The sequence below is a fragment of the Phyllobates terribilis genome, unplaced genomic scaffold (assembly GCF_046119375.1).
Source record: "Phyllobates terribilis strain yellow unplaced genomic scaffold, ASM4611937v1 Scaffold_8__6_contigs__length_399053987, whole genome shotgun sequence".
Classification (NCBI taxonomy): domain Eukaryota; kingdom Metazoa; phylum Chordata; class Amphibia; order Anura; family Dendrobatidae; genus Phyllobates; species Phyllobates terribilis.
The window spans coordinates 186,600,160-186,619,510 of NW_027362768.1; the positions used below are offsets into that span (position 1 = coordinate 186,600,160).

At 49.0% G+C, this 19,351-nt stretch overlaps 1 protein-coding gene across 1 annotated transcript in view; it reads left to right on the forward strand.

Annotated features, from left to right (window-relative positions):
• The window catches only part of MSH4 (mutS homolog 4), a 68,284-nt gene extending 54,956 nt beyond the window's left edge, over positions 1-13,328 (forward strand). The window contains exons 13-20 of the mRNA XM_073642679.1: positions 5,746-5,849; positions 6,820-6,944; positions 8,339-8,539; positions 10,056-10,174; positions 11,103-11,231; positions 11,941-12,103; positions 12,190-12,278; positions 12,670-13,328. Coding sequence (XP_073498780.1) covers positions 5,746-5,849; positions 6,820-6,944; positions 8,339-8,539; positions 10,056-10,174; positions 11,103-11,231; positions 11,941-12,103; positions 12,190-12,278; positions 12,670-12,861 — 1,122 coding nt within the window. The 3' untranslated portion in view covers positions 12,862-13,328. The remainder of the gene's footprint in view (positions 1-5,745; positions 5,850-6,819; positions 6,945-8,338; positions 8,540-10,055; positions 10,175-11,102; positions 11,232-11,940; positions 12,104-12,189; positions 12,279-12,669) is intronic.
• Positions 13,329-19,351: the final 6,023 nt, after the last annotated feature.

Below are 19,351 nucleotides of genomic sequence, written 5' to 3' on the forward strand. Positions count from 1 at the left end.
TCTTCCAGGGGCAATGTTTTTAGAAGATCCATTACCACCTGGTTCATTTTTTCACAAAGTCCATTAGTTTGCGGATGGTAGGGTGTCGTCCTTATCTTCCGGCAGCCATACAGATTGCAGAATTCCTGGAAGACCTCCGCTTCAAAGGCAGGTCCCTGGTCCGTCAGCACTTGGTCCGGGTACCCGTGTGGACGGCAGAAGTGCTGCTGGAAGGCTCTAGCTGCTGTTTGAGCCGTTAAGTCCTTGACGGGGACGACAACCAAGAACCGGGAGTAATGATCCACGATGGTTAACGCGTAGACGTAGCCACTTCTGCTTGGGGTCAGTTTTACATGATCCAAGGCTACCAGTTCCAACGGTTGCCGGGTGACGATGGACTGCAGGGGAGTCTTCTGGCTGGCCCGGTCCTTCCTTCTCAGATTGCACGGGCCACAGTCTCTGCACCACTTCTCGATGGTTCCCCTCATGCCTACCCAGTGGAACCGCTCGCGCAGCAGGAACTCCAGCTTTTTCCACCCGAAATGTCCAGCTCCGTCGTGGTATGCCTCCATCACCATGGCTGCGTCTCTTCGTGGCACCACTACTTGCCAGAGTAGTTCATGCGTCCGGGAGTTGACCATTCTGCGGCACAACTTCCCCTTGTAAAGGAATAGTCGACTCTTCTCCGCCCATAGTTGTTTGGCTTCCTCCGGAGCGTCTGGTTCAAGGCGAGCCTCCGGCCGAGTCAGCATCTCCTTCACCAGTCGGACGGCAGGGTCGCTGTCTTGCGTTTCCGCCCAGTTGTAGTGGGGTAAGGGGTTCAACGTAGCAGCCTGCTTACCCCTTACCCGGTGGGAATACTGGATAGTCCCATGACGGTGGAACGCAGGGAGTTCAACTTCTTCCAGTCCCTCCGGATCTTCCCCTTCGTCCGGCAGGTTGGGCATCCTGGACAGGGCATCCGCGTTAGTATTGGAGCGTCCTGCCCGGTATTTGATTGTGAACTCGTAGTTGGACAGACGGGCCATCCACCTCTGCTCCAGGGCACCGAGTCTTGCCGTGTCCAGGTGTGTCAACGGGTTGTTATCCGTGTATACGGTGAACCGGGAAGAAGCGAGGTAATGCCTAAAGCGCTCGGTGACTGCCCATACCACGGCCAGGAACTCTAGCTTAAATGAGCTGTAATTCTCGGGGTTCCTTTCGGTGGGTCGCAGTTTTCGGCTGGCATAGGAGATTACTCGTTCTCTCCCCTGCTGAATCTGGGACAGTACGGCTCCTAGCCCGATGTTACTGGCGTCGGTGTAGAGGATGAAGGGCTGGCTATAGTCCGGGTACGCCAAGATTTCATCCCCCGTGAGGGCCATCTTCAGCTGGCGGAAGGACTCTTCTTCTAGCTCTTCCCATTTGAAGGGCGGCTTCTGGTTCTTGGCCTTTCAGGACTGGCCTATCAGGAGGTCCTGCATAGGCGCTGCCTTTTTGGTGAAACGGGGAATAAACCTTCGGTAGTAGCCTACCAACCCGAGGAACTGCCGCACTTTTACGCTGGAGGGGCTTGGCCATCCCTTAATTGCGGTGATCTTATCGGGGTCGGGAGCCACTCCGTCAGCGCTCACCACGTGTCCCAGGTATTGCACCTTTGGTTTCAGGAGGTGACACTTGGAGGGTTTCACCTTTAGGCCGTAACTCGCCAGAGCTTCGAACACCTCCGCCAGGTGTTTCAGGTGGTCCTCATAAGTTTTGGAGTATACGATGACATCGTCCAGGTACAACAGGACCGTCTCGAAGTTTCTGTGGCCCAGACAGCACTCCATTAATCGTTGGAAGGTTCCTGGGGCGTTGCAGAGTCCGAACGGCATGCAGGTGAACTCGCTAAGTCCCATCGGGGTGGTGAATGCGGTCTTCTCCCGGTCCGCCTCTGCTACAGGAACCTGCCAGTACCCGCTAGTGAGATCCAAGGTAGAGAAGAAGTTAGCAGATCTTAAAGCAGCCAATGACTCCTCTATCCTTGGTAAGGGGTACGCATCCTTGTGTGTGATACGGTTGATTTTCCGGTAATCTACACACATCCTCATGGTGTTGTCTTTCTTTTTGACTAAAACTAGTGGGGCTGCCCAGGGGCTACAGCTATCCCGGATTACCCCAGCCTCCTTCATGTCTCTAAGCATCCCCTTGGCGTGTTGGTAATGTGCAGGGGGTACGGGTCGATACCTCTCTTTTATGGGAGGATGATCTCCCGTGGGGATGCGGTGTTCTACCCCCTTGACTCGCCCGAAGTCTAACGGGTGTTTACTAAACACTCTCTCATACTCTTGAACCACCCGATAGACTCCTTGTTTCTGGTGTGAGGGAGTGGAGTCAGTACCCAAATGTAGTTGCTGACACCAGTCCTCCATGTCTTTCTTAGAGCCGTTACCTTCCTCCGGGTGAGATGGAGGCAAGGGTTCCACAGATTGTATAGAATTTTGATTAGTGGTATATAATTTGGCTAGCGTGGCATACCGGGGCAGGTACACTTCCCTCTCCCCGATATTTATTATGCGAATGGGCACCCTCCCATGGCGTACATTGACCACCCCCCGTGCTGTCAAAATGGTGGGCCTACTGTCTGAGTAAACTGGTTCTACCATTGCCTGGTAATCTCTACCTCTCAGACCAATAGCTGCCCGGCACCAAATCATCATTTCACTTTTTGGGGGCATGGCAATAGGAAAAGGGTCACACATTCTTACGCTACCAATCTCACCGCCGGAGAGTTCCACTTGTTGCCGTTGCATCAGTGCCCGGATCTCTTTCTGGAGCACCCGCTGCTCGCCGGAGCTGGCGTTCTTGGCAACCTGCTGTAAAAGGAAAATCACCTCTGCAAGACAATTTTCAATTACGTTAGTTCCTAGAGTTATTTTTGGGTGACTCTCATGTTTATCAATATCTACAATGATCAGTCCCTGTGCGGCCAGTTCGACTCTACCGATTTTGAGGGTCACCTCTTTAAATCCGATCTGTGGCACGGGCTGGCCATTGCTGGCGATGATACTCAAGTCGTCGTCAGGGTAGCAGGTAATATCCGAGTCATTCCAGTACTGCTTGAAGAGCACGTACGGGATGGTGGTGACCTGTGACCCGGTATCCAGTAGGGCACTCATGGGAATGCCATCCAGTACCACAGGCAAGACTGGACGTCCTCCCACATATCTGTCGCGCCAGTTCGATGGGCCTGGTGATCTTTTTCCTGGGGGTTGGCCCTCTACCCCAGGTTGTGCCCGTTTAAAGAACAGTACCTTTCCATATGTCCGGGTTGATTGCAGCGGCGGCAGATGGGTCGTCCGTCCTCGCTGTATCGGTCACTGGATCTTCCTCTGGCCGGTGGGGTCCTCCTTGGTCGACGCCACGGGATGTCCTCCGGTCCGGATGCCAGCTGGATCTTCCCTGGGGTGGAAACCTGTAAAGACTGCACAGTTCGGGTTAGCGCAGCAACGCTCTTAGCTAGCTCTTGGACCTGATGGTGTAGGTCTGGAGCCGGGTCATTGTCCAAAGCCTGCGCATCAGCTCCCACAGGCCCTGCCGACAAGGGCGCCGCCTCCTGGTGGTAAGTGATAGCTGGGCGCCTGTGGGTAACAACGCCACCCGGTGCTGGTTCTCGGAGCACCCGGATAGCTCTATCCTTGAACTGTGCAAAGTCCAGATGGGGATCCTGTAAGGCCATTGCCCGCAACTGGGTTCGGTGGGCATTGCAATATAAACCCTCTATAAATTGTTCAGTCAATAGCCTGTCCTCGTTTCCCACCCCATCAGGGTCGGTCTGCTTTATGGCCCTCAGGGCCTCTTGTAGGTTTAGTGCATAGTCCCTTATACTCTCATGCGCTCGCTGCTTGCACCCGTAGAATCTAAGCTTAATCTCGGCTGAGGTGCGGGTATCAAAGGTGTCCTTCAGCCGGGTTAGTATCCCTGCGACAGTCTTCCTCCCAGGTGGCCAGGATTTTACTTCCCTTTTGGCTGCCCCGGTTAGTTGGGCCACCAGGATGCTCACTTTTTGCTCTTCTGTGAGGGGGTACACCTGGAAGAGGCTATCCAGCTTTTCTCTAAAGTCATGCAGGGTATGTGACTCCCCTGAGTACTGGGGTAGCCAAGCTGCTCCCGGGATATAGGGCATGGTGAAGGGCATAACTGCAGCAGCGGTAGCGCTGGCGGGGGTTGAGGCAGTGAAGCTCTCCTCCGTATCCGACATCTTCCTCCCCCCTAGTGGACCGTGGCCTACCTTGCGATGATCCTCTTCCGTAGGCCGCGGCTCCGCAGTGGATCGTCAGGGTTGAGGACCTTCCGTCGTGCTCCTGTGACGTCGGCGTCTGCTGGGCTCCTTCCAGGACCTTACGCAACGTCCGGACGTGAGGCGGGGCTTCAGTTCTCGCGCGCTTTCGGAGTCCACGCCCCTCTTCTTCCCGCGCGGCGTCCTCAAGATGGCGTCCAATGGCGGGAAAACTCCACGGATGGCGGGAAGAAGGTCGAAGATGGCGCCGGATGGCGGGAAAACTTCGCGGATGGCGGGAAGAAGGTAGAAGATGGCGCCGGATGGCGGGAAACCTTCACCACTGGTAAGTTTGAACAGTCTTTGCTTTTCAGGCACGCAGTACCCGGTGGTTGCGGGCACGAAATCCTGCCGACTACGCCAAAGTTGACGCGCCCCTGGGCCTGTGTCGCGCTGCGTTGCGCACGCGGGAGCCTACCCGGAGCCGGATCAGTGGAGGGTTGTAGTCTCGTGGCGGTGACCCGGTCCGTGCCCAGGGAGTCAAACTAGACGGCAGTCTATTAGTAGTAAATAGTTGATGACTACGCCACCCGTTGAGTGCAGCCAGGAAGCTGCTGCTGCAGGGCAGACCGCTGAAGCCGGTGGTAGGATTGTGCAGCGTGATAGTATAACCCCCAACGGGAGGGGTATGGCCTCAGGGCAGCTGACGTGGATGATGGGGGTAGCAGGAACCACTCAGAGACGGTACGGTGTAGTTCAGGGTCTTTACTGGTAACAACGACAGACCCTCCCGGAGTACTTGCTAGCAAACGGGGCCTGGTCAGTCTTTGAGCAGATGGGATCTCCCCTGGCCAGGCGTAGTTGTAGGCCTCCCAAACTGACTGTACTCTTCTGGCTACCTTGCTAGAAGCTGATGTAAGTAGCCCACGTCCCTGAGTGTACCGTGTGGTGCTCACCCGTATGGCCGGTGACTCGGGGCCTTCTAATGGCTTCCGCTCCACGATGGTGGTGCTGGTCCCACGCGTGTGACCGTGCCTTCGGGCTTCTGGGCCAGAGGACCTGAAATCCCCTGCCTGACGGATTCTGCTGCTGGGTAGGAGTTAGTCCCCACAGCCTCGGACTCCGGGTCCGGTAAAGAATCTTCTTAGTCAGGGCGAGCTCTGCAGCTGCCAGCCCCTGACTCCTTGTAACTCTGCTGTTTCCTATGCTGCTTCTTGTCTCCACTCTCCTTGTCTGACTCACCCTGCCTCAGCCCCGGGTTTATACAGGGGAAGTTCTTCCCCTCCCAAGACTGGGCAGGAGGTGTGGCATGCACAGGATCCCTGACCAAAGGACCTCCCACCTGCTCTCAGACATAACATTACATTACTGTGGAAAACCAGACCCCTGGGGTGCCACACCTACATGGCGCCATTATTGCCATATACATACATGTACCCTCGCAGAAAGAGGATGAGCAAAAAATATATATATTGTTCCCCCCAAACCAATTCTAGTTAAGCCTTTACTGTCTCTTTTTCTCGCAGGTGTTTCGAGTGAAGAACAACTGCAGCTTCACATCAGTGGATTTGATCAAGATGAATGACCGGTGCCAGGAATCTCTCAAAGAAATCTACCACATGTCTTATCTGTATGTTCCTCTTCTGTCACAGTTTATTTGCAGTTACTTTTTCGGCTGGGACAACATGGCGACTTTGGCCACGACACAGGTCCCATGGCGAAGAATTGTTATGTTACTTGTACTGCACTGCAACGTAGCAGCGACACATAGCCCCATCTGTGGCCACTTTACATGGTATTTTCAACTTGATTTTGAATGGAGTAGATTGTAAATAAAAAGATAGGTACACTTTAAGGGGGTGTCCAGAAGCTGGTTAGGACATCAATATCAGGTGTGTGAGGGTCCGCATCCCCCCCACACACACTGATCAGCTGATATCTGGTGTCATGGCCGTAGACGCGCACAGTGTACAGAACCGGAACCAGCACAGTAGCACTTTACACTGTGTAGTGGCCGTTCTCGGTACTGCAGCTTAGATCACAGTCACTTTAATTTAATCTGGGCTGCAGTAGAACGACCACTAGACAAGGTAAGGCACTGTGCTATTCCGGCCCTGAGCTCTGTACTCCGGGGGGCTTCCAGTGGCCCTGACAGCAGATATCAGCTGATCAGTGGGTGGTGCCGGACCCTCGCACATCTGACATTGATGACCTTACCTAAGGATAAATCATCAATATAAAAGTTTTTTTTATGTAAAGATTTGCTTATTTTCCATGGTTTGTTCTAGTTTTGACTTACAAACATTGATGCAAAATACAGACCAAGATATTTTCTATATTTATGACCCTGGCGCTTTCCTTCCGCATCATTTTTGCCGTCTGAGTTATTCAGAACCCATTTATCTCACTTCTTAGCTGCGTTCGCAGAGTTTTCACAATGACATCTTGATCAAGGGAATCACTATTAAAAGTTATCAGCCACCAAACTGCCGACACAAATGTCCAGATCGCAGTCCTGGAAGGGTTAATAGTAAGTGCGTCCTGGGATCCCCCCTATAGCAGGATTCATCCGAGTCATTTCTTGTCTTTTGTCTTCTCAGCATCGTGTGTAAACTTCTCACAGAGATCTACGAACACATCCATTGCCTCTATAAGTTGTCAGATACGGTCTCCATGCTGGACATGTTGCTCTCCTTCGCCAATATTTGTACGTTTTCTGAATACGGTAAGAACCGAACTTCATCCTCTAATGGTAAATTCAAGGGTATGTCTGATATAAGCTTTTAGCCGCCAGTGATCTTATATTAGCTCTGCTAACTTTTGCAATTCACTTGCATTGTCGAAAGAGACCCCGATATGCAATTCTGCTGCGAGTGACGTGACCGCGGGTGTAATGCTTACTCCCCCTGCATGATGACAACCCGGATATCGATTACATAGCAGATAGTCCCTATAGCTGGGGAATGGTAGGACAAGACTTACAACAATGGGAAAACCTGCTCCAAAGAGGATCCAGCTCAACCTATCGTTTACAAAACTACGATCAGAGCAAAAAGAAAATCCTACTTTAGAGCAGATCTCCTGTCCTCTGTACTCCGTGCAGACCCCCAGTAATCGCTAGAACATTAACCCCGGCTGCGCAAGAAGATAGAGCAGCATAAATACACTGATATTTATATATATATATATTTATATATAGGGGGGGGTGATAAATGTCCTTTTAATATTGGGCATGAGTGTAGTTTCTGGAGGGGATTTGACACCCTACCCTTCTAATAATTATGTTTACTTATGAAAACTTGTCAGTGACAAGCACCGTCAGTGACTAACACCGCCAGTAACTAGCACCATCAGTAACTGGCACCGCCAGTAACAAGCACCGCCCGTAACAGGCACCATCAGAAACAAGCACCTTGAGTAACTAGCATCGCCAGCGACTGGCACCGGGTGTGGGAAAGACTTAGTGCAACACAAAGGGAAGAGGGAAAGTGAGCCCAGACACTACGGAAAGGGGGAAGTGGAGACCTCCTAGTCTTGTCTAGTGTCACCCTGTCTCCCCTAACGTCCCTATATTGGCTCTTCACCAATCGCCGCACGCGTGCCTCACCCTGACTTTTCCTGGCGTATGGCTAGGGAAGGGAGGAGATGAGCACTAGTCGATCCCCACTAAACTCTATAGACAACAAGGGTAGACAAGCAGGGGGAGAATGCTTAGCTTTAGATAACTCCAGACAAATGCGCATATGTCCTCAAGCTCCAGATAGGATGAAGTACTGCTCTTGCTAAAACCTCACAAGTAGTAATGAATATCACCGGCACCTCCCTCTCAGACACACCAGGTATTTGTACACCCAGGCCAGGGAGCTAATTAGCCAGAGGGATGTAGCCGCTAGGTCCTAGAAACAGCCAGCCTCTAAGAAGATGTCTGTAATGCCAAACGTAGAGATCCCCTGCAACCAACTGCAGGGCAACTGTCACCTCTGACACACTTGTGACACATCGTCAGTAACTAGCACCATCAGAAACAAGCACCATAAGTAACTAGCACCGTCAGTAACTGGCACCATCGGTAACTGGCACCGTCAGTAACGCTGACTTTCCACTTTCTCTTTCTTGCAGTTCGTCCAGAATTCACAGATACCACCGCTATGAAGCAGGGCTGGCACCCGATCTTAGAAAAGATTGCCCTGGGGAAACCGGTTTCTAATGACACTTTTATAAGTGAAGGGAATAATTTCATCATCCTCACCGGACCAAATATGAGCGGAAAATCAACTTACCTGAAGCAGATTGCGCTGTGTCAGATAATGGCACAGATAGGTACGGACATTTATCAGTGCTCATATTGGCAGCTTTACTTGTATTGGAGTCAACCACAAGGTTACATGTGCAGACACTAATGACGTTGTGTGACTGTATCACCCCGACAAATGCAACGAGCTCCATAACTTGTGCCTCAGTGCAACTAAGGCCACGGGACCACTGTCAATATTCTGTCAGTATTTTTTCTCAGAAGTGGGAGCCAAAACCAGGAGTGGGTGATAAATGCAGAATTGGTGACTTGTTTCTATTCTACCTTTTCTCTGATTGTTCCTCTCCTGGTTTTGGCTCCCACTCCTGAGAAAAAATACTGACCGAATACTGATAGAGGGGCCGTGGCCTAATACTGAATCCCAGCTGATGTAAAGCCCCCATACATAGACTAAAGTCAGCCAGCATCTGAGAGTGTAATGTGTATGGGGGGCCTCCGACTCTCCCTCGATGGATGATGTCGTGAGAGGAGATGTGGTTCCTTTTATTTTCCTTGGAGTTAAGAGTCTTAAGTGAGGACGTACAGAAGAGTTTGGAGGAGAAGGAGGAGGACAGAGGCGTATGGAGGGGGAGGACAGAAGAGTCTGGAGGATGAAGAGGAGGACAGAGAAGTCTAGAAGGGTAGGATGGACAGAAGAGTGTGTAGGAGAAGGAGGGGGACAAAAGAGTTTGGAGGAGGACAGAGTAGTCTGGAGGTGTATAGAAGAGTCTGAATGAGAAGGACTGAAAAGTGGAAGAGGACAACAGACAGAAGAGTCTGGAGGAGGAGGCAAGAAAAATCTAGAGGAAAAAGACTGAGGAGCCTGGAGGGTTAGGATAAATAGAAGAGTCTGGAGAGTGAGGATGGACAGAAGAATCTGAAGGTGGTCAGAAGAGTCTGCAGGAAAAGGACAGAAGAGTCTGGAGAAGGAGGACAGAGAAGTGTGGAGGAGAACAACGTAAAAAGGAGTCTGGAAGAGGACGACGAACAGAAGAGTCTGGAGGTGAGGGAGGAGGACAGTGGAGTCTGGAGGGGGGACAGATGATTCTGGCAGCAGCTCCAATATGAGCGCTCGGCTGACATCTATTGTGTATAAGGACTGTAAAGTTGATATAAAATTCCCAATCCAATAGAAACTGAGGCAGTTGATGACGAGACAGAAAAAGTTGCACAAGGCAAAATGCGTAAGTGACATGAGATGATTTGGCTGATACCACAGTCCGGGTGCGGACACCTTGCTGGAGCCCAGTATCTCATCTTTTATCTTTCTTATTTTTATATCTTACTAGGTTTCTTTACTCTTGCAAGTTGATCCTTTGTGATCAGACTCGGTGAGGAATGCCGTCTTGCTGAGAGCAGGAATGTGCGATTATAAGCCGCTCCGTGCAATGTTAATGAGAAGTTAGAACAAAAACCCGGAGCCTCAGATAATTAGTAGTCGGTGTAGCAGCGAGTTCACAATGCAATGTTACCATAGTCTTCAGTGTAACTCGCTGCATCTCGCGGATACACCATATAACACACCGGCCGCTTTACCTTTTACAGGCTCATTCGTCCCAGCAGAATATTGCTCCTTCAGAATCGCTGAGCAGATATTTACCCGGATCGGAATGGACGACGATATTGAAACCAATGCCTCCACTTTCATGAAGGAAATGAAGGAGGTATTGGGAAAAAAATATAGAGAGACCCAAAATTAAAGTGTACAACCAATGATAAGGTACAGAATAGCGTGGTGCTCCGAAGACTACAAATCTATCCGAAAGACATAGTACGGAGAACAATCGAAACAATATGTAGAATATAGAGAAACAGTATACCACCTGAAAACAGGAGCATGATCCAATGAAGGATCGGCAGTAGGCTGGAGCTGCACGGTATCGTGTCCCGCAGCAGCAATTCTCAGATCATTTGTGCCAGTCGTCTACAAGTTGCTGTTGTGCGACTATTTTAGAGCCGCAATATTGCTGTCAAAGAAAAATCACACTCGCCTACATTGAAGCCTATGACTGGTGAGTCGCCAACGTGATATTGTGATCATGGTGTTCCATTACCACAATGTCTCGAACGATTTCCTTACATTGCAGCCGTGACACAAAGTCACAAACGTTTCCAGATTTTGTGTCGCTGGTTGCAAGTCACCCGCAACTTACTTGGTGTAAACTTCATTGTACTTCCCGTTACTGCGAGCTGCCTGTGGCTCATCTGCGATTAGACAGTTTTTTTTGGGGGAGTTTTTTTTTTTTTTAAAGCAAAATCGCAAGTCTAAAATAATTGCACAATTTTTTTTGTGTCACTGCGATCTCTGCATGGAGGCTAAGGTATATAGTCCACTTATCTATATTACATCCTACGCCCCCAATGTGGCAGATTAGGTACACAAATCTCTGACTGTCCAGTTTATGTGACAGCTGAAAATACAACCCCATTCAGATTAATGGACAAATTCTGCATCAAATCTCCCCAGTGTCAATAACTTAATAAGGCATAAAAAGCCTGGAGATGCCTAAAGCAGAGAAACCCTTTTAGGGTGTTTATCTAAGGATGAGTTTTATTATAAATATGCTTGAAAAATAAATTTTTCTCTTGAAGATTACGTACATCATACAGAACGCAAACGAGAAGTCCCTGATAATAATCGATGAACTGGGAAGAGGCACCAGCGCCGAGGAAGGAATTGGCATCTGCTACGCCGTCTGTGAGCACCTGATACGATCCGAGGTAAGCTGAGCCGCGATGCAGACGCGTAGCCGTCAGTCCATGGTCTCCACAATCTCCTCTGCTTGCTGTCAGTGAATGTGAGCGGCTGAAAACCAATTGTGTCCCCCCTGACCTGACACGGACCCTGTCACTCCTGTTTTAGTAAATACTTTCCTATCTTATCCAAAGTCCTCATTCACATGAGATGAGAGTCAATCGAAACCACGGATTTCCGTGATAAGCCGACCAGTGATATGTATGTGGCCGGCTTTAGACCTCTGCATTATCATTATGCCATCCTCTGTTAATTCCTCCTGGAAATACATGCAGAAATGAACAGCTGGCTGTTATTATTTCCTTTAATAAAAGGTGCAAACTCTGCACAATCTGACAGTCTAGCGAGTACCCACACTATGCAAGGACACTCTCTATTGCTAAGGGTAATGGGAACACACAACTTGTCCGTTAATTTATACATTTCCAAGAGGAATAACAGAGGTGCCTCAGCGCAAAAGAAGATGTCACAGAATAGTTTTTTTTTAGTATTTTCTATGATAGACAAGTGAGGAGCGGAGACCGATCCTCTTCAGATGCAGCGGAGCTTTCTCCATACGTCGTCTGTAATCTCTCTTCGGTTTTGGCTGTAAGAAGACACAGATCTCTACGTTACAAGCCGCAGCGCTAGGCGTCCATCAGTGTCATTACTTTGCGACATATTTTACTCTTTTAGGCTTTTACACTTTTTGCTACTCATTTTCTGGAGCTGTGCCACCTCGGCACAATGTACCCGAACGTGCAGAACTTTCACTTCGAGGTGAAGCAAGCGGGAAACAAGGACTCCATAACTTACACGTACTTACTATCAAAAGGGCAAACACAGGAGAAGAATTACGGTAATGAGACGTGTGTCATGGATAACGCTTCACTCCTGTGTCTTCTATATTTATGGCTTACAGTAGTAATATCCTGTCTTTTTAAGGTTTAAAGGCAGCTTCACTCACATCATTACCTGTCTTAATATTGAAGGACGCCAGTGAAATCTCAAGGATAGTCGCAGACAAGATTCTGGTGAGTGAACAGCTAAGATTTTTGTAAGGGAACAACTTACTGATCTCTGGGGGTTCGACCAATGGAATCTCCACAGATCCCGAGAACAGGGTTCGGGATCTGGAAAATCCTGGAATGAGAAAGCACGTACACTTACAATTTCATACAACCCCACTGGGGGGTATCATACTGATTTTTTTTTGCCAGAATGTCCCCTCACTTCCCTCTTACAGCTCTGCCTGGCAGTGAGAAAATAAATGCTCTCACTACTACTGTATACAGGGACATGTTGGAATGACTAAGCCTAAAACACGATTTGGTATCAATAACTAATTGACAGTTTTGTTAATCTTGAGATGATGGAGGCAGCGGATCGTTTAGGGCAAACTTTTTTTTAAATACTTTATTACAGCAAAAGCAGAGCAGCTCGCCAGAGAGCGCCAGACAGACGGCAGACTACCACCTGGCGCTAAGACTTGTGCAGGCTGCAAGGAATTCTCAGCTGGACGCCGACGGACTGAAAACTTATCTGAAGCAACTGAAAAGCAAACATTCCTCCGACTGCGCCGGAGCCAGACATTCATCTGTGCAACATGCTGAGTGATCGCTGCACCAAATACTCAGAGAACACCCAACTGATCAGAACCCCGTATGCTTAAAGAAGTTGTCTACTACTTTATATTACTCGCCCCCACCCCCAATGTATCCCCCCGGGGCCGCTAAGACTTTTTGTAAATACCTTACGTTGCTGTTTCTGCCTGTGAGCGGCGCTATCGGTGGCCGGTCACAGGCATCACGTGACCCCGCGCTGACGTCACAACAAGTGAGGCGTGACTCAGCGCTGGGGTCTCTGTGGTGGCTGCTGGGGTTACCCCCCCCCGCGTCACAACCAGCATCCACCGCACGTTTTCCCAATGAATGGGGAGAGGCAGAGCGCGCGGTGGATGCCGGGTGTGACGCAGGGGAATAACCCCACCCACAGCGTGGCATCCACTTGGAACGCGGAAGACAAAGACCCCCGGCTGCTGCCAGCACTTGTCGTGGTCGTGGCCAGTGATAGCGCCGCTCACAGGCATTATCAGCAACGTAAGGTAATTACAAAAAGTCTTAGGGGCCCCGGGGGGATACATTGGGGGGTGGGTAATATAAAGTAGTGTACAACCCCTTTAATGTTACCGATATTTCTTTTATTATATGGAGGTAGCCATATTGGAGACACACGACTTATTTGTGTATAACAAGTGACCTATCAATCAAGCCAAATTGGGCAGGGAAGAGCCAGAGGGCGGCCAAGGAAACTTCTCCCTGAGCAGTAAGTCAAGGTTAAAACTAGAGTTAAACATTGTTTAAAGGGGTATTTTACCTTTAATGTCTAAAGCAAAATCCAGATTTTTGCTGATGGTTTCCTTTTCCGTGAGCAGTGCATTATGAGTCGCATCTCTGACCACAGGGTTTGGCATTGAGCTGAGTCCAAGTGCAACCAGCAGAATTTAACCGCACATGAATGGAGAACAAGACATGAGATATCAGAATCCGTGCAGCAAGGGCTGGGGTTTAAATGTAGTTTTTGGTCTCCTATGAGTTGCAATGCAATCCCTGCAATATGCCAAATCACTCAACTCCAATGGGGTGAGCAGCACATTTGCCCACTGAGGTTTTGTGAATGTTGTGACAGTGTCACCATATATCTTCAGGCAGCGTAAAGGCCACTAAAGTGACTTTTGACATGGAGACTTGGAAAAAATGATTGTTACATATTTTCATTGTTACATTTAATTAATAAAATTGCACTAAGTTCCAATCTGCAGTCTTTATTCCTTCATTCATTTTCAGACCCACTGACATGCAGTCTTATATAAGTATGAGTTTTTTTTATTTCGAGAGTGTCTCTCTACAATAGTGTAGACTGGGTGTGAACTCTGTGTGTATCTCCTAGTAATATAGGTTGGATGTGAGCTCTGTGTGTCTGTCCCAGTAATATAGGCTGGATGTGAGGTCTGTGTGTCTCTCCCAGTAATATAGGCTGGATGTGAGGTCTCTGTGTCTGTCCCAGTAATATAGGCTGGATGTGAGGTCTGTGTGTCTGTCCCAGTAATATAGGCTGGATGTGAGGTCTCTGTGTCTGTCCCAGTAATATAGGCTGGATGTGAGGTCTCTGTGTCTGTCCCAGTAATATAGGCTGGATGTGAGGTCTATGTTTCTTTCCCAGTAATATAGGCTGGATGTGAGGTCTATGTTTCTTTCCCAGTAATATAGGCTGGATGTGAGGTCTGTGTGTCTCTATCAGTAATATAGGCTGGATGTGAGGTCTGTGTGTCTCTCCCAGTAATATAGGCAGGATGTAAGGTCTGTGTGTCTCTCTCAGTAATATAGGCTGGATGTGAACTCTGTGTGTCTCTCCCAGTAATATAGGCTTGATGTGAGCTCTGTGTGTCTCTCCCAGTAATATAGGCTGGATGTGAGCTCTGTGTGTCTCTCCCAGTAATATAGGCTGGATGTGAGCTCTGTGTGTCTCTCCCAGTAATATAGGCTGGATGTGAGGTCTGTGTGTCTCTCCCAGTAATATAGGCTGGGTGTGAGGTCTGTGTGTCTCTCCCAGTAATATAGACTGGATGTGAGGTCTGTGTGTCTCTCCCAGTAATATAGACTGGATGTGAGGTCTGTGTGTCTCTCCCAGTAATATAGGCTGGATGTGAGGTCTGTGTGTCTCTCCCAGTAATATAGGCTGGATGTGAGGTCTTTGTGTCTCTCCCAGTAATATAGGCTGGATGTGAGGTCTTTTTGTCTCTCCCAGTAATATAGGCTGGATGCGAGGTCTGTGTGTCTCTCCCAGTAATGTAGGCTGGATGCGAGGTCTGTGTGTCTCTCCCAGTAATATAGGCTGGATGTGAGGTCTGTGTGTCTCTCCCAGTAATATAGGCTGGATGTGAGATCTGTGTGTCTCTCCCAGTAATATAGGCTGGATGTGAGGTCTGTGTGTCCCTCCCAGTAATACAGGTTGGATGTGAGCTCTGTGTGTCTCTCCCAGTAATACAGATTGGATGTGAGCTCTGTGTGTCCCTCCCAGTAATACAGATTGGATGTGAGCTCTGTGTGTCCCTCCCAGTAATATACGCTGGATGGGAGCCCTGTGTGTCCCTCCCAGTAATACAGGCAGGATGTGAGCTCTGTGTGTCTCTCCCAGTAATATAGGCTGGATGTGAGGTCTGTGTGTCTCTCCTAGTAATATAGGCTGGATGTGAGGTCTGTGAGTCTCTCCCAGTAATATAGACTGGATGTGAGGTCTGTGTGTCTCTCCCAGTGATATAGGCAGGATGTGAGCTCTGTGTGTCTCTGCCAGTAATATAGGCTGGATGTGAGGTCTGTGTGTCTCTCCCAGTAATATAGGCTGGATGTGAGGTCTGTGCGTCTCTCCTAGTAATATAGGCTGGATGTGAGCTCTGTGAGTCTCTCCCAGTAATATAGGCTATATGTGAGCTCTGTGCGTCTCTCCCAGTAATATAGGCTATATGTGAGCTCTGTGCGTCTCTCCCAGTAATATAGGCTGGATGTGAGGTCTGTGTGTCTCTCCCAGTAATATAGGCTGGATGTGAGATCTGTGTGTCTCTCCCAGTAATATAGGCTGGATGTGAGCTCTGTGTGTCTCTCCCAGTAATATAGGCTGGATATGAGCTCTGTGTGTCCCTCCCAGTAATACAGGTTGGATGTGAGCTCTGTGTGTCTCTCCCAGTAATACAGATTGGATGTGAGCTCTGTGTGTCCCTCCCAGTAATATACGCTGGATGGGAGCCCTGTGTGTCCCTCCCAGTAATACAGGCAGGATGTGAGCTCTGTGTGTCTCTCCCAGTAATATAGGCTGGATGTGAGGTCTGTGTGTCTCTCCCAGTAATATAGGCTGGATGTGAGGTCTTTGTGTCTCTCCCAGTAATATAGGCTGGATGTGAGGTCTGTGTGTCTTTCCTAGTAATATAGGCTGGATGTGAGCTCTGTGAGTCTCTCCCAGTAATATAGGCTGGATGTGAGGTCTGTGTGTCTCTCCCAGTAATATAGGCTATATGTGAGCTCTGTGTGTCTCTCCCAGTAATTTAGGCTGGATGTGAGGTCTGTGTGTCTCTCCGAGTAATATAGGCTGGATGTGAGATCTGTGTGTCTCTCCCAGTAATATAGGCTGGATGTGAGGTCTGTGTGTCTCCCCTAGTAATATAGGCTGGATGTGAGGTCTGTGTGTCTCTCCCAGTAATATAGGCTGGATGTGAGGTCTCTGTGTCTGTCCCAGTAATATAGGCTGGATGTGAGGTCTCTGTGTCCCTCCCAGTAATACAGGCTGGATGTGAGCTCTGTGTGTCTCTCCCAGTAATATAAGCTGGATGTGAGGTCTGTGTGTCTCTCCCAGTAATATAGGCTGGATGTGAGGTCTGTGTGTCTCTCCCAGTGATATAGGCAGGATGTGAGCTCTGTGTATCTCTGCCAGTAATATAGTCTGGATGTGAGGTCTGTGTGTCTCTCCCAGTAATATAGGCTGGATGTGAGGTCTGTGTGTCTCTCCCAGTAATATAGGCTGAATGTGAGCTCTTTGTGTCTCTCCCAGTGATATAGGCTGGATATGAGCTCTGTGTGTCTCTCCCAGTGATATAGGCTGGATGTGAGCTCTGTGTGTCCCTCCCAGTAATATAGGCTGGATTTGAGGTCTGTGTGTCTCTCCCAGTAATATAGGCTGGATGTGAGGTCTGTGTGTCTCTCCCAGTAATATAGGCTGGATGTGAGGTCTGTGTTTCTCTCCCAGTAATATAGGCTGGATGTGAGGTCTGTGCGTCTCTCCTAGTAATATAGGCTGGATGTGAGCTCTGCGAGTCTCTCCCAGTAATATAGGCTGGATGTGAGGTCTGTGTGTCTCTCCCAGCAATATAGGCTGGATGTGAGGTCTGTGTGTCTCTCCCAGTAATATAGGCTATATGTGAGCTCTGTGCGTCTCTCCCAGTAATATAGGCTGGATGTGAGGTCTGTGTGTCTCTCCCAGTGATATAGGCTGGATGTGTTATGTTCTGCTACCAAAGCTAAGGAAAGAGAGGAGATCTGTCCCTACTATAAGACTCAGCTGAATCCCTACGATGTAACAGGGAACCTGATCCTGCGATCAGACCTGCTAAAGTCCTAATCTAGTCTGTACGGAGACCTATAGATGTGGGGGAGGAATCCCTACAAGTACTAAGGACTGGGAGGAATATGGGACACCTCCTAACAGAAATAGTAGCAGACAGACGAACAAACAAAATAGATAGAACATAGAGGTCCGTAGACCAAGCAAACTAACAGAGTTAGATACAGAGCACAGGCTAGCTAGAAAGTAGATATACAATGAAGTCCAGCAAAGCCAGAAGGGCGGAGCAGGATTAAATAGGCCAACAAGGTCATGTGACCAGCAAAGGAAAAAAAACCTAACAGCAAGGTTCTAACAGTACCCCCCCTTCTAAGAGGATCCTCCGGATCCCCTAGGACCAGGCTTATCAGGAAATCTCCTGTGAAACGCTCTGATAAGTCTGGACGCGGAAACATCATCTGACCTCACCCAAGAGTTATCCTCGGGTCCGAAACCTTTCCAGGCCACAAGATACTGCAAACTACCTCTATACCGTCTAGAGTCAAGGATGCGAGAAATTTCATATTCCCCGTCCTCCACCACCGGAGGAACAGAGGCAGAGGCGTCACCATCCGACACAACAGCTTTTTTTAACAGAGAAACAAGAAAGACCGGATTAATTCTCCAGGAGGTAGGAACCTCCAACCTAACAGCAGATTGGTTGACAACCTGAAGCACCTTAAAGGGCCCTACAAACTTGGGACCCAATTTCTTAGAAGGAATCCTCAACCGCAGATTCCTAGAGGACAACCAAACCATGTCACCAACAGCGAACAAAACCTCCTGTCGTTTCCTATCAAAGTAGTCTTTAGATTTTCTGTTGGCCTCCTGAAGATTACCACGCACATCCGTCCAAACTCTTTCCAAATCACCGGAAAAATTCTCCTCCTCAGGCACGGCAGATCCCAACTTGGAGAACGACCCAAACGACGGATGTCTCCCAGAACAACAAAAAAAAGGCGAACAACCAGCAGAAGAAGATGTATGATTGTTCAGAGCAAATTCAGCAAGTGGCAGAAACTCAGACCACCCCTCTTGATTGTCTGCCACAAAACAACGCAAGAACTGCTCAACATCCTGGTTTTTCCTTTCTGTCTGGCCATTAGATTCAGGATGATATCCGGACGAAAACGACAAATGAATTCCCAACCTGTCACAAAAGGCACGCCAAAAACGAGCCACGAACTGAGGACCCCTATCAGAAACAATGTCAGTAGGAACGCCATGAAGTCTGACAATTTCCTTGACAAAGGCCTTAGCGAGAGTTTTAGCACAGGGCAGTTTGACGAAGGGAACCAAGTGACACATCTTGCTAAAACGGTCCACGACCACCCAGATGACAGTAAAACCCTTAGAGGGGGGGGAAGGTCAGTTATAAAGTCCATAGCCAAATGTGTCCAAGGAGCACTGGGGACCTCCAAAGGACAAAGCAACCCCGCAGCAGGAGTATGTGAGGACTTAGATCTAGCACATATAGTACATTGGCGCACCCACTTAATGACTTCCTTCTGCCATCCAGGCCACCAAAAACTGCGACCCACCAGTCTCTTGGTCTCAGAGATTCCGGGATGACCTGCCAACCGAGATTCGTGACACTCAACAAACAAATCTCTCCTAAAGGTCCCAGGCACAAACAACCTCCCATGAGGAGTGTTAGATGGGGCATTCTCCTGAGCTTTAAGAATCTCATCTTCCAAAACGGAGTCTAAAGCAGCTATCACAACACCTTCTTGTAAAATGTTTTCCTCTTTCTCAGCACCGACTATGGGAGAAAAACTGCGAGACAAGGCATCCGCCTTAACATTCTTAGTACCTGGGATGTAAGTAACGGAAAAATTAAACCGCGAGAAAAACAGTGCCCACCTAGCCTGACGGGCATTCAGGCGCTTGGCAGCATCAAGATATATCAGATTTTTATGATCCGTAAGAACCTGAACGGGAAATTCCGCACCTTCCA